Raw genomic sequence first — 16,088 nt, 5'->3', positions numbered from 1 at the left:
AGTGTGCAATAGCATTACATCCATAGAGACAATGTACATACCTTAATTTAAAAATACTTTATTGCTAAAAAATGCTAACCACCATCTGAGGCTTCAGGGAGTCATAATCGTTTTGCTAGTGGAGGGTTTGAAATATTGCGAGAGCTACCAAATGTGACACAGAGACATGAAGTGAGCTAAAGCTGCTGGAAAAAATAGTGCTAAAAGACTTGCTTGATGCAGGGTTGCCATGAACCTTCAATTTGTAAAAAACACAATACCTAAAGCGCACAATAAAGCAAAGTACGAAAAAAGGAGGTATGCCTATATACTTATTTGTGTTAAGAGGGCAAAGATCACATCCATGTTGCTCACCACTTATGCCCAGTGCCAGAACAAAAGAGGCAAAAATCTGTAGAGTGAATAAAGGAATTAATTCTTTTCCATCTTTTAAAGAACATGTCTATAAACTCATGCTTCCCTCCTCTTAGTATTTTTCTTTGTCACAGCCAAATTTCTTTCATAAACTGTTCACATTCACCATCCTTCATTTCCATACCTCACATCACCACCCCCAGTCCACCACAATCTGGCTTCAACTCCCAACAATCTGCTGAAACTGCTCTTATACTAGGGATATTTCAAACTCAATAGGTTCAAAGCTGAAATCTTCCTCCTCTGAAATGTGTTCCTTCTCCTCTTACCTTGAAAAGGTATTACAAACCACCCAAATGCCCAAGTCAGAAACCTGGTACACAAAAACTTATGTATATCTAGCTCTTTCTAAACGAGAGGGATACTATCTGGTGGAGCTGATTATTCCTATCAGCAGACTACTAAACTCTACTGTGGGAGAACAGATTGCTTATCTGGGTTTTTCAATACAAGAATTATAAACATCCAACAAAATCATCAAATTATTGTGTTTGATTTAGGTTCACCAAATAAGCTGATTACTAATTTTCCCCCAGATACTTAGTGATAAAAGTTTGTTATATACTATGCATGGAATAAATCAACGACTGAAGGTATCTTCTCCATTCTAAACCAAAAACTTAGTATTCTAACTTTATAAGTCTCTTTTAAACTTAGATAGCTTGAATTAGTCCTCCTTAGACGAACAACTTGAAGGACACCTGACTGGACCCTCAAAGTTAAAGACCAAATCTTTTTTTTTTTTTTGCTGTACGCGGGCCTCTCACTGTTGTGGCCTCTCCTGTTGTGGAGCACAGGCCCCGGACGAGCAGGCCCAGCGGCCATGGCTCACGGGCCCAGCTGCTCCGCAGCATGTGGGATCTTCCTGGACCGGGGCACGAACCCATGTACCCTGCATCGGCAGGCAGACTCTCAACCACTGCGCCACCAGGGAAGCCCTAAAGACCAAATCTTGAACAGCATGTGCTATCTTCCTTCTTCTAAATAGAATGGGTTACAGCACATATGCATGTAAAAGAAGTTAAATTAATTGTGTTTACGTGATTCCAGTATCAAAAAATATTTTTTTAATCACATGACTATTAAATGTAAGCCAATTACTTCATCTGGTACTCACCCAAACAGCAATCTGATCTAACACTGAAAGAACAACTATGTTATACTTGTTCAGATAAAACATGACTATTTTATGAACAATTAACAATTTTAAGGGTAATTTTGATTATATAACAGTTACCTTATGTTCTGATTTAAAAGCTAATCTGCTGGCATTTTACTATATATAAATTATACCTCAATTAAAATAAAAACTTTTAACTGAAATGAAATTCTACCGTACCAGTAATCAGTTACTCAATTTAGTGCTTAAAAAATCTGAGAAAAGGAATTTTGGGCTGGAATAATCATCAAAAACAAACAGAGACTAGTAAGTATCTCATATTCCTGATTCTTTCAGTGAACAACATGCATTATTTTACCTTCTAAGATAACTATTATTGTTGTAATATTAAAGAGCAGAACAGTATAACATTTAATAATCAATTATTAAAGCTATTGTACTTAAGGGTACCTATAAAGCATATAACAACAGAATATAATTTATTAGCCAAAGATAATCGTTGATGCTTACAACCAAAGGAAATTAATTAAAAGTAGACAAAGTAGTTTTGTCTTCCTTCATATTTAGTACCTATGAAAAAGAAATTATACCTAAGGGCTTAAATACTATGAGGAAGTGATAGAGAACTGAAATTTTAGGTTAATATACAGTTTTGCCTTTAAATAGAAATTTTGAAATTCAGGAATCTGAGCTAAGAATTGTAATAACTTCTCTGGATTCTAAAGAAAAATCCCCAAGTACATTCTAATATCAGGGTCATGTACACTACTATAATTCAGAACTGAGATATTTAAAAGTAACATTTGATGTACTTTCTAGATTTTATAAATAATACTACCAACTAACACTTGTATTCACAATTAAAATTGTAAAGCATACAGTTCATGAACTGTAATCAAAAACAGTAAGGTTGACAGAGCACAACTGTTATCCCCAGTTTGCAGACTCAGACACTGAGGCTTAGAGAGTTTAAGTTATGTACTAAGGCCACAAAATTAGCAAAGGGTAGAATTAGCATTCAAAATCTAGGTCTTCTGCTAATGATGTTTTCCATGTTTTCCATGCCATGCTACTTTAAAATAACTGTTATATTGAAACCGAGTCCCCCTAAACCAAGTTCTCTTACTGCGTTTTTCATTAATCTCTCTATCCAAAACTTTATTCCCTTTCCTTGTCCCCTCTGACCTCAATCCTGTGCTAAGTAAACACTAATCAACCAAGTCAGATGACTAAAGTTGCTAATGTCCTACTGTCGCTAACATTGTTAATGTACTAAAGTTGCTATTATAGATATCATCATTAGTGTACAAACTCAGGTTGTTTCTCCAGGGCAAGATGAGCTAACAGACCCTCAAGCCACAGACCACTAGTCAGAGAATCTTAAACCACAGACTTCTGACTCCCAAACTGTCACAAGACAATGATTAATTCTAGCCTCTTTGTTCTTCCCCTTTAAAAAGCCCCTAACTCAAAGACCAAGTGGCAGTGGATCTGAGGCTTGTCTCCCACTCCCTTGCTTGGTACCCTGCAATAAATGTTACACTTTCCTTCACCACAACCAGGTGTCAGTAGACTGGCTTTCCTGCCTGGTCTGGTGAGCAGACCCGAGTTCAGCAGAGACAGCAGTATGCTGCAGATGAGAACAGAGCCCTAGACTAGGAGTCTGAAAACCGAGTTTTAAAAGTCTTTTGAAAAGTTAGAAACTTAACTTTAATTCTGCGGAGGAAATATAGCCTGGCACTTATTATTTTCAAAAGCATTTATTAAGCAACTATCTACCTGTGTGAGAATTTTTACTAATGAGCAACAATAGTCATGTCTTCCTCAAGCCCAAATTATCACTGCCTCCATTTATTGCTTATCTTGTGGGAATGAGAAGAGGCAGAAACTTTAAGTAATTACAGAGTACATAAATCTATGTAGCTTCTGGGTCATAACTTTTAAAACTATACACTCCAGCTGGCAACTTAAAAATCTAAAACAAACAACAACAACAAAAAACACAACCATTTACAAACTTCTAAAATATGATTTTTCAGAGACTATAACATAAAAGCACGTTTCACTTACCGCTGGGGTAGGAGTCTATCATTAGCCAGGTAGCCTGGCTTATGAATCTCTTTATTAAAATCTCCATACTTGGCTTGGACAGCATAGGAAGCCAAAAGAACTGCAGTTTCTGGTGGACAATATATCTCATCATTTAAGATAGCTTCTTTAACTTGCAAGAAGAAAAGTCTCTGGGTTATTTCTTGAATTAATTCTTCAGAAACATCTTCAGGAAAGAATTTAGCTCTAAATTTGAACTGCAAAGGATTCTCTTTTTTAACATCTTGCTGTGTCACCTGAAACAGTAATTTCAAGTACTGTCAAAAATATTAAGTTCACAATAACTGACCACAGTCACATAAACTTCTCTTTGGAACAAAGTAGGATGTAAAACGTAAGTATGATTCTAAATCTATTAAGATTCTAAACCCGTAAAAAATGTATGTGTGAAAAAGATTCTATGCTCATGAATGCGACCGGTAGTTCACAGATCCTAACTAATAACTAAATTGAAATTTCTCTTGAGAAGCTTATCCTTAAGATGTTTAAATTAAGGTCAAAGTACTAAGTAACACCTCATAGTATTTTTTACTTCTGAGTTTTCAAATAGCAAAAATGAACATTTCTGTTTTCGAAGATGGTAAGTTGATGGTACCTTACTAAATTAAAAGACATGATACCTCTAATGATTCACAGAGATAACTGTAAAAAGAAGCTTGAACTCCGTCAGACTCTGAGCTTTTCTGGCACAAATTCATGACCATGATAACTTCAAAGAACCTTAATTATTAGCTGGATGTTATCATACATGCTTTACCTTTTTATTTAGTTTAAGCCATGTAGAATAGCCCTTGCTGTCCACATACTGCAGCCCAAAAAACCAGACTTCACGCAAACCAACCGTTTTCACCACCTTAAAAAAAAAAAAAAAGCCAATTTCAGTTCAACACTCACATTATAACTGGATGGCACTATACTTCAAAAGAAGAACAAAACTACACAGAAATTATAGGTTTATTCTTTTGCTACAGAAAAGATCTTTCCTAAACTTAACACAGTGATTAAAGGAACGTTTCTGAAAATTTAAATTCAGGTTTTGTTTATTAAATTTTGTAGTGTCATTTCAATCTTATTTGATCCACTTTTTTGTATGTCCTTTTCCTTCTCATCTCCCATCATGACCCAAACATAAAAAGAAGAATCTGGGGAACAGACACAGAGCTGTCATAATCCCACTTTTCCTATTTCAGTTTAGCACCCCACCCCTAAAACTATACTATTAGGTAGCCCAGACAATAGTATCATTTTGGTGATAAGAGTCTCTGAGGACATGTAAATGCCACGCCTCAGGGTATCCAGCTGCTGATTTCACCCCCATTCCTACTTCCCTTCATTCACCATCATATATTCTATGTTCTACCCTCACTGAGCAAAAAACCATCCTTGGAACATGCCATAAATTTTACATTTCTACACCTTTGGTCGTGTTTCTTCCCCTGTCTAGAATGTTTCTTCTGTACTTTTACCACCTGTTAAATAATGTATTCCTCAAGGCCCAGCTCAACTAACATGCTTCCGTGAATGAAGCTTTCCTATCATCTAGATAAAATTAATCACTTGATCATTGATAATCCCATAGTACTTTACCTATACTGCTATTTGAACATTTATTTTATCATAATTAACTATTCTTAGTAGAGTGTCTATTTACCCTCCTTGACTGTTTAAAACTAAGAGCAGAGATTACTGCCTTATTCATCTTAATATCCATGTCATCTCCAAGAATGATTAGCCTGTGGTAGGTACTCAGCAGTATTAGGGTAAATAAAGTGGTAAACTAGGATTATTAATCTACACCTAGGATGAGGCCAACAAAAATATATTTTTAATTCTATATTTAAAATAAAATGAGGGAGGTGAGAGTTTAAGATTTTAAAAGCTTTACAAAAAGATTCAACATTAGTTCTTAAGTAATAAACATTCTTGGTTTAAAATAAACAATAAATATTTCTTTTTACTTTTTTTGGCTTTAAAAACCTTTTTATTATTGAAAACTTCAAACATATACAAATAAACAGTTAGAATAGTACAATAGTGTAAATGTACTCATCAGTCAGCTTTAATAGATAGAAACTCATGGCCAGTTTTGCTTCATCTACAGCACCTCTCCCCTCTCAGATTGTTTTGAAGCATATCCCAGATACACCATTTTATTTGTAAATACTTTACTTTAAAATTCTTAAACATAAGGAGTCTTATAAAAACAAAAATAAAACATTACAATACCATTATCACACCAGAAAGACTTAACAGTTCCCTAATATGCTGAAATTTCTGTGGCTATTTTTAAAATATATATATTTTTTTACAGTTAATTTATTCCACTTAGGATCTGAATGAGATTTACAAATTGCATTTGTTTATCATTTTAAGTCATTTTTTAAAATTGTTTTATGTTGTAGTAAATTTGTATTATAACAATTTAAAACCATGTTTTGTTCATTCATACCCTCAGAGAGTTGTAGAATCTTTCATTTTTTAAACCATAGTTAAAATACCATTATTCACACCTAAAAAAATTAGCAGTTATTTCTTGCTATCAAATATCTAGACAAGTTTTTCTTGTGAATTTTTCTTAATAGTTGGCTTCTTGAGTCACAATCCAAACTCCACACTTTTTATTTGATTGGTGTATCTTTTTTTTTTTTTCGGTAGGCAGGCCTCTCACTGTTGTGGCCTCCCCCGTTGCGGAGCATAGGCTCCGGACGCGCAGGCTCAGCGGCCATGGCTCACAGGCCCAGCCACTCCGTGGCATGTGGGATCTTCTCAGACCGTGGCACGAATCCGTGTCCCCTGCATCGGCAGGCGGACTCTCAACCACTGCGCCACCAGGGAAGCCACGTATATCTCTCTTAATGTTAACTCTTTCTTACAGTTTTCTCTTTAGTTTTTTCCCTTTCTATCTTATTTCTGTATTTATTTTTTCACATCTTTATTGGAGTATAAATGCTTTACAATGTTGTCTTAGTTTCTGTTGTACAACAAAGTGAATCAGCTACATGTATACATATATCCCCATATCCTCTCCCTCTTGAGCCTCCCTCACACACTCCCTATCCCACCCCTCTAGGTCGTCACAAGGCATCGAGTTGATCTTGTGCTATGCGGCACCTTCCCACTAGCCATCCATTTTACATCATGTAGCATATATATGTCAGTGCTACTCTCTCATCTCATCCCAGCTTCCCCCCACCAACCCCCGCCGTGCCCTGAAGTCCATTTTCTACGTCTGCGTCTTTATTCTTGACCTGCTACGAGGTTCATCAGTACCGCTTTTTAAAATTCCATATATATGTGTTAGCATACGGTATTTGTTTTTCTCTTTCTGACTTACTTCACTTTGTAAGACAGACTCGAGGTCCATCCACCTCACGACAAAGAACTCAATTTCGTTCTTTTTATGTCTGAGTAATATTCCATTTTTTTTATGTGCCACATCTTCTTTATCCATCCATCTGTTGATGGACATTTAGGTTGCTTCATGTCCTGGCTATTGTAAACAGTGCTGCAATGAACATTGTGGTACACGACTCTTTTTGAATTTTGGTTTTCTCAGGGTATATGACCAGTAGTGGGATTGCTGAGTCATAGAGTAGCTCTATTTTTAGTATTTTAAGGAATGTCCATACTGTTCTCCATAGTGGCTGTATCAATTTACTTTCCCACCAACAGGGCAGGAGGGTTCCCTTTTCTCCACACCCTCTCCAGCATTTACTGTTTCTACATTTTTTGATGATGGCCATTCTGACTGGTGTGAGGTGATACATCATTGTGGTTTTGATTTGCATTTCTCTAGTGATAAGTGATGTTGAGCATCTTTTCATGTATTTGTTGGCCATTTGCATGTCTTCTATGGAGAAATGTCTATTAAGGTCTTTTGCCCATTTTTTGATTGTGTTGTTTGTTTTCATGACATTGAGCTGCATGAGCAGCTTCTATATTTTAGAGATCAATCCTTTGTCAGTTGCTTCATTTGCAAATATTTTTTCCCATTCTGAGGGTTGTCTTTGAGTCTTGTTTATGGTTTACTTTGCTGTGCAGAAGCTTTTAAGTTTCATTAGGTCCCATTTTTATTTTTGTTTTTATTTCGCTTACTCTAGGAGGTGGGTAAAAAAGAATCTTGCTGTGATTTACGTCATACAGTGTTCTGCCTATATTTTCCTCTAAGAGTTTTACAGTGTTTGGCCTTACATTTAGGTCTTTAATCCATTTTGAGTTAATTTAGTGTGTTCTAACTTCATTCTTTTACATGCAGCTGTCCATTTTTCCCAGCACCACTTATTGAAGAGGCTGTCTTTTCTCCATTGTATATTCTTGCCTCCTTTATCAAAGATAAGGTGACCATATGTGTGTGGGTTTATCTCTGGGCTATCTATCCTGTTCCATTAATCTATATTTCTGTTTTTGTGCTGGTACCATACTGTCTTGATTACTGTAGCTTTGTAGTATAGCCTGAAGTCAGGGAGCCTGATTCCTCCAGCTCCTTTTTTCTTTATCGACATCGCTTTGGCTATTTGGGGTCGTTTGTGTTTCCACACGAAATGTAAAATTTTTGTTCTAATTCTGTGAAAAATGCCATTGGTAATTTGGTAGGGATTGCACTGAATCTGTAGACTGCTTTGGGTACTATAGTCATTTTCAATCCAGAAGCATGGTATATCTCTCCATCTGTTTATGTGATCTTTGTTTTCTTTCATCAGTGTTTTAACAGTTTTCTGAGTACAGGTCTTTTGCCTCCTTAGGTAGGTTTATTCCTAGGTATTTTATTCTTTTTGTTGCGATGGTAAATGGGATTGTTTCCTTAATTTCTCTTTCTGATCTTTCGTTGTTGGTGCATAGGAATGCAAGAGATTTCTGTGCATTAATTTTGTACCCTGCAACTTTACCAAATTCACTGATTAGTTCTAGCAGTTTTCTGGTGGCACCTTTAGGGTTTTCTATGTATAGTATCATGTCATTGGCAAACAGCGACAGTTTTACTTCTTCTTTTCCAATTTGGATTCCTCTTATTTCTTTTTCTTCTCTGACTGCCATGGCTAGGAATTCCAATACTATGTTGAATAACAGTGTTGAGAGTGGACATCCTTGTCTTGTTCCTGACCTTAGAGGAAATGCTTTGTTTTTCACCACTGAGAATGATGTTTGCTGTGGGTTTGTCATATATGGCTTTTATTATGCTGAGGTAGGTTCCCTCTATGCCCACTTTCTGGAGAGTTTTTATCATTAAATGGGTGTTGAATTTTGTCAAAAGCTTTTTCTGCCTCTAGTGATACGATCATATGGTTTTTATTCTTTAATTTGTTAATATAGTGTATCACATTGATTTTTTTGCCTATACTGAAGAATCCTTGCATCCCTGGGATAAATCCCACTTGATCATGATGTATGATCCTTTTAATGTGTTGTTGGATTCTGTTTGCTAGTATTTTGTTGAGGATTCTTGTGTCTATGTTCATCAGTGATATTGGTCTATAATTTTCTCTTCTGTGATATATTTGTCTGGTTTTGGTATCAGGGCGATGGTGGCCTCATAGAGCGAGTTTGGGAGTGTTCCTCCCTCTGCAATTTTTTGGAAGAGTTTGAAAAGGATAGGTGTTAACTCTTCTCTAAATGTCTGATAGAATTCACCTGTGAAGCCATCTGGTCCTGGACTTTTGTTTGTTGGAAGATTTTTAATTACAGCTTCAACTTCATTACCTGTGACTGGTCTGTTTATATTTTCTAATTCTTCCTGGTTCAATCTTGGAAGCTTGTACTTTTTCCAAGAATTTGTTCCTTTCTTCCAGGTTGTCCATTTTATTGGCATATAGTTGCTTGCAGTACTCTCTTATGATCTTTTGTATTTCTGCGGTGTCAGGTGTAATCTCTCCTTTGTCATTTCTAATTTTATTGATTTGAGTCCTCTCCCTTTATTTCTTGATGAGTCTGGCTAATGGTTTATCAATTTTGGTTATCTTCTCAAAGAAACAACTTTTAGTTTTATTAATCTTTGCTATTGTTTTCTTCATTTCTATTTATCTCTGCTCTGATCTTTATGATTTCTTTCCTTCTAGTAACTTTGGGTTTTACTTTTTCTTCTTTTTCTAGCTGCTTTAGGTGTAAGGTTAGATTGTTTATTTGAGATTTTTCTTGTTACTTGAGGTGAGTTTGAATTGCTATGAACTTCTCTCTTAGAACTGCTTTTGCTGCGTCCCATAGGTTTTGGCTCATCGTGTTTTCCTTGTCATTTGTTTCTAGGTATTTTTTTAATTTCTTCTTTGATTTCTTCAGTGATCTCATTCTTTAGCAGCACACTGTTTAGCCTCCATGTATTTGTGTTTTTTACTGGTTTTTTTTCCTGTAATTGATTTCTAATCTCATAGCATTGTGGTTGGAAAAGATGCTTAATACAATTTCAACTTTCTTAAATTTTCCAAGGCTTGATTTGTGACCCAAGATGTGATCTATTCTGGAGCACATCCCATGTGCACTTGAGAATAAAGTATATTCTTCCGTTTTCCAGTGGAATTTCCTAGAAATATCAATTAAATCTATCTGGTCTATTGTGTCATTTAAAGCTTGTGTTTCCTTATTTATTTTCTATCTAGATGATCTACTGGTGTAACTAGGGTGTTAAAGTCCCCCACTATTGTTGTGTTACTGTCGATCTCTCCTTTTATGGCTGTTAGCATTTGCCTTATGTATTGACGTGCTCCTATGCTGGGTGCATAAATATTTATAATTGTTAAGTTTTCCTCTTGGATTGATCCCTTGATTATGTAGTGTCCTTTCTTAACTCTTGTAATAGTCTTCACCTTAAAGTCTATTTTATCTGATATGAGCATTGCTAATCCAGCTTTCTTGTGATATCCATTTGCATGGAATATCATTTTCCATCCCCTTACTTTCAGTCTGTATGTGTCCCTAGGTCTGAAGTGGGTTTCTTGTAGACAACATATATAAGGATCTTGTTTTTGTATCCATTCAGCCAGTCTGTGCCTTTTGTTTGGAGTATTTGATCCATTTACATTCAAGGCAATTATCGATATATATGTTCCTATTACCATTTTCTTAATTGATTTGGGGTTGTTTTTGTGGGTCTTTTTCTTCTCTTGTGTTTTCCACTTAGAGAAATTCCTTTAGCATTTGTTGTAAAGTTGCTTTGCTGGTGCTGAATTCTCATAGCTTTTGCTTGTCTGTAAAGCTTTTGATTTCTCCATCAAATCTGAATGAGATCCTTGCCAGGTAGAGTAATCTGGGGTGTAGGTTTTTCCCTTTCATCACTTTAAATATGTCCTGCCACTCCCTTCTGGCTTGCAGAGTTTCTGCTGAAAGATCAGCTGTTAACCTTATGGGGATTCCATTGTATGTTATTTGTTGCTTTTGCTGCTTTTAACATTTTTTTCTTTTTATTTAATTTTTGATAGTTTGAGTAGTATGTGTCTCAGCATTTTTCTTTTGGGTTTATCCTGTATGGGACTCTGCATGGGACTTGACTATTTCCTTTCCCATGTTAGGGAAGTTTTTGACTATAATCTCTTCAAATATTTTCTCAGACCCTTTCTTTTTCTCTTCTTCTTTGGGACCCCTATAATTCCAATGTTGGTGGGTGCATTTCATGTTGTCCCAGAGGTCTCTGAGACTGTCCTCTATTCTTTTCATTCTTTTTTCTTTATTCTGCTCCCCGGCAGTTATTTCCACCATTTTATCTTCCAGCTCACTTATCCGTTCTTCTGCCTCAGTTATTCTATTGATTCCTTCTACAGTATTTTTAATTTCAGTTATTGTGTTGTTCATCACTGTCTGTTTGCTCTTTAGTTCTTCTAGATCCTTGTTAAACACTTCTTGTATTTTCTCCATTCTGTTTCCAAGATTTTGGATCATCTTTACTATCATTACTCTGAATTCTTTTTCAGGTAGGTTGCCTATTTTGTCTTCATTTATTTGGTCTTGTAGGTTTTTACCCTGCTCCTTCATCTGTAACATATTTTTTGTCATTTCTTTTTTTTTTGATGGGTAGGGCTGTATTCCTGTCTTACTGGTTGTTTGGCCTGAGGCGTCCAGCACTGGCGTTTGCAGGCAGTTGCGTAGAGCTGGGTCTTGGTGCCAAGATGAGGACCTCCAGGAGGCCTCACTCCAATTAATATTCCCTGGGGTCTGAGGTTCTCTGTTAGTCCAGTGGTTTGAACTCGGCGCTCCCACCGCAAGAACTCGGGCCCAATCTCTGGCCTGGGAACCGAGATCCCACAAGCTGGGTGGCATGGCCAAAAAAAAAAAAAAAGAGAGAGAGAAAAAGGAGCAGTACAATAACAAAGAATAAAGATAAAAATATATTAGGAAAAATAATAATATAATTGAAACAAATTGCAACAAGGTAAAACTAAACCACAACAGCAAAAAAAAAAAAAAGAGGTGGGGGGAACAAGCCAAAAGGAGCAGAACAATAACAAAGTATAAAGAATAAGATAAAATTAGAAAAATAAAAGATTTATTAGAAAAAATATAAATATAAATGAGTCAGCACCAAGGTAAAACAGAACCCCAGTCTAAAAGAAAAAAAAAAAAAGAAGGAAAAAAAGCCTTGGTTATGGGGAGCAGAGTTTAGTCGGGGGGTGGAACTTAGGCAGGGGTGGGGTTTAGGGTGGAGCAGGGGCCTAGTTGGGGTGGGGGGTGACGTTTGAGCATGGGGCGGGGTCTAGGCTCAAAATATATATATTTTTTTAATTTCATTTTTTATGTAGCAGGTTCTTATTAGTTATCTAATTTATACATATTAGTGTATATATGTCAAAAATCTAAAAACATATCAGGCTTTTGGTTTCAAGAGAGCAAACTGAACCCTTCAGTTTAATTTCCCTGTTTAAAAATTTCACTGGCATGACACATGCAAAAAATTAAAAACAAGAAAAAAAAATTTAGCTGTGCTAGGAAAGGTTACCACGTTAAAAAAAAAAAAAACTGAGAAATTTCTGAATGATATAGGATACAAAGACCCACACTGATGGCAAATGCCAATCAATGCCAAACAACCAAAACTTTTTTTTTTTAATTTTTATTTATTTTTTTGGCCGCATCTGGTTTTCATTGCTTCATGTGGGCTTTCTCTAGGTGCTGCGAGCCGGGGCTACTTTTCATTGCAGTACGCAGGCTTCTCATTGCCGTGGCTTCTCTTGTTGCGGAGCACAGGCTCTAGGCGCGTGGGCTTCAGTATTTGCAGCACGCAAGCTCAGTAGTTGCAGCACGTGGATCCTAGAGAGTGTGGGCTCCAGTAGTTGTGGCGCTCAGGCTCAGCAGCTGTGCACAGGCTTAGTTGCTCCGTGGCATGTGGGATCTTCCCAGACCAGGGATCAAACCTGTGTCCCCTGCATTGGCAGGTGGATTCTTAACCACAGCACCACCAGGGAAGTCACAACCAAAACTTTAATGTGGACAAAAGAGACCCCAGATAATTCAACTTTGGCAAAAGATAGGTTGTCCCAACAGCTCCACAGAAAACATTCCAGCTCAGAGTGGCAGTAGTAGGAAATGTCAAGAGCAGCAGAGAGAAGTGTACCAAAGCGCAGGCTTCAGCTTCTGTTTCTAGGCTTTTTGTGATTCACAATGCTAAGTAAAAGGGGGATTTGCCACAGTGGGGCACAAGGGACAGTCTCTTAGCGAACTTCAGACTATCACACACAAACCAGGAAAAATGAGAGCACAGTTGTGAAATTCCTTAAGAGGCCCCATCTTTCCCTACCTCTAAAAGTGTTCTAGGAAACTTTAGATCATGAACTTACAAGTAAAAACATACTTGGGCACATAACTACATTATATGTATATTTATTTAGAAGTTATACAATGCTCTCACACTAATATATTAGCATATTTTTAAAAAATAATTTGGAAGAGGAAAGACAAAAATATAGACAAATATTTTAATATTTTTTCTTGCATCCTAACAGATCATGTTGAGTACTCCTTGGGGATATTACTATTCTAATCCCACAAGCAGAAGCTGGAAGAGGAGGCCAGTGAAGAAAGAGTCAGCAGGGAGCAAACCAAAGGACCTCAAGCACTCAACTAGAGTCCTCCACAGGGCAGATGGCCTCAAGCTGACATCCTAATCAGAAGTGAGGTTTTGTTACAGGTGGATTCATTTGAGAGAACTCCTACCCCTAGGTCTGCTCCTGGCCTGACCGTGAACCTACTGACCTGACAGCCCACCCATATACTCACTACACCCAAGGTAAACGCCTGCTTTTAGATCCTAGCATTCTGGCTCTCATTATCAGGAAATAGAACAGGGACTACAAGAATTAATTGCTGAGAGAGCCCATACGAGATAACAGTACTCTTTAATTTAGACCTCTTCAATTACAATATGAAATGTGTATAGCAAATACTGTTCTAGTACTTTAAACAGAGTCTCAATTAGTTCTCACAAAAACCTTCTGAAGGAGTAATGTTATTATCATCCTAATTGTACAAATGAGAAAAATGAGGCAAAGAAAGTATTTGTTTGTGTGAAGTCAAAGAGCTACAGCTGGGATTCTACTACAGGCAGTGTGGTTCCAGAGCCCACACTTTTCAACTACTACATATTACTGCATTATAATAAATGTAATTTAATTTTCCCTTGTGTCCAAACTAAAGCAATTCTGCTTAGTAAAAAAACAAATATTTTATTTCTCACTATCCAATACCAAAAAGGCCCACTTGCTGATTCATTTTTGACTAACACAAAACATTTTGCTCACTATAAATAACATTTCAATATGCTATGAAGTAGTAAATGCTAACTGCATCTACATTTTTATTCAAATAAGACAGACTATGTATTTACAAAACAGGAGACCTAGAAGAATCAACAGAAGTGAATATTAGTTCACAAAAGTAAAATATCTATATCGTATGGGTGCATGCAGCTTCCTATGTTGTTGTCTTAAAAATTTGCTCACTCACACCAAAAAAAAGCCTTTCATCTTCCAAACAGACTTTATCAGGGCGTTCAAGTTCATTAATTATCTAATCAAGAGATTAAGTTTACTACTTTGTCAAGAGAAGAAACAACTTCCCAGGAGTTTTTAAATTCTATTTCATCATATTTTGGATCAGTAGCTATCTAATATGTTATTTATTGCTGTAATGCCAGAAACTCTCTCTCCCATATTCTAAGGTCAATAGTAAGCCTGATCACAGACTATTGCTCTCCTGCTCATATGTATCAATAAAAGTTTATGTAAAAGTTACCTTCCTCCTTTTTGCAATCAATTCACTTCTTAACCACGTGACCTCTGGTCACCAATCTCTTTCCTCCTTTTCTCAATGAAACTTGATTACTTACAACATTATATACAGCATTACCTAGGGAGCCTAAATAAAACTACTAATAGTTTAGAGCAGGTCCCAGACTAACAGAATCTCTAGAGGTGGTTTCCAAGCATTGCTTTTCTTTTTTCCTCTTGAAAGCTCCCCAAGGTGGCTCAAATGTGCTCTCAAGAGTGAGAAAAAACAAGACAATATCAGTAGTCCAAGTTCTTTAACACGTTCTAACTCCAGGCTAGCGTATTATGAGCCGACAACATCAAACTGCTGTCAGGTGCCTGTTTATAGCCTGTGCCTTTGCTCCTGCCATCCCCTTGAAACCAAGTTCCCCTAAAACTGAGTTTAGGATTAACCTCTCTATCCAACTTTATTCCCTTTCTTGTCCCTTCTGACCTTAATCCTGTGCTAAATGAACACTAATAATCAGAGTCAGATGACCAAAACTGCTGTTGTTGATATCATTAATGTACTAAAATTGCTGTTGTATCATCAGATATCATCATTAATGTACAGCTTACTTCTCCAGGGCAAGATAAGCTAACAGACCACCAAGTCATGGACCACCTGGCTAGCAAATCATAAACCAGAGACATCCTTTCTTCTACGATTAAGAAATGTCACAGAAAATGTCACAAGATGATGATTAACCCCAGCTTCTTTGTTCTTTCCCTTTTAAAAAAACCCTCTAACTCAAAGACCAGGTTGGAGTGGATCTGAGACTTGTCTCCCACTCCCTTGCTTGGTGCCCTGAAATAAACCCTTACTTTGCTGCAAACTCTCACTTTCAAGAGTTTGGCTTTCTGTGCTGCGGGAACACAAGCCCATTGCTTGGTTACACCCGCTGTCTAGGATCTCCACCTATTCCACTCATGGACTATGGAGAATATCTTTTTTTTTTTTTCTTCTTTTATTTGCGGTACGCGGGTCTCTCACTGTTGTGGCCTCTCCCGTTGCGGAGCACAGGCTTCGGACGCGCAGGCTCAGCAGCCATGGCTCACGGGCCCAGCCGCTCCGCAGCATGTGGGATCTTCCCGGACCGGGGCACGAACCCGTGTCCCCTGCATCGGCAGGCAGACTCTCAACCACTGTGCCACCAGGGAAGCCCTGGAGAATATCTCTGAATTCCTTTTAGTCCTCGTTACAATGATTTGCATAACAGATG

At 37.1% G+C, this 16,088-nt stretch overlaps 1 protein-coding gene across 5 annotated transcripts in view; it reads right to left on the bottom strand.

The window, feature by feature from the left end:
• The window catches only part of RDX (radixin), a 102,670-nt gene that overhangs the window by 57,910 nt on the left and 28,672 nt on the right, over nucleotides 1-16,088 (bottom strand). For all 5 annotated transcript variants that reach the window (XM_060017988.1, XM_060017989.1, XM_060017990.1 and 2 more), the window contains exons 4-5: nucleotides 4,401-4,496; nucleotides 3,605-3,879 (exon numbers count right to left, since the gene is read on the bottom strand). In XM_060017988.1, coding sequence (XP_059873971.1) covers nucleotides 3,605-3,879; nucleotides 4,401-4,496 — 371 coding nt within the window. The remainder of the gene's footprint in view (nucleotides 1-3,604; nucleotides 3,880-4,400; nucleotides 4,497-16,088) is intronic.

This window comes from Delphinus delphis, chromosome 8 (assembly GCF_949987515.2).
Source record: "Delphinus delphis chromosome 8, mDelDel1.2, whole genome shotgun sequence".
Lineage (NCBI taxonomy): Eukaryota > Metazoa > Chordata > Mammalia > Artiodactyla > Delphinidae > Delphinus > Delphinus delphis.
The sequence above is the reverse complement of the archived record's forward strand: the minus strand, read 5'-3'. Positions and strand labels throughout refer to the sequence as shown.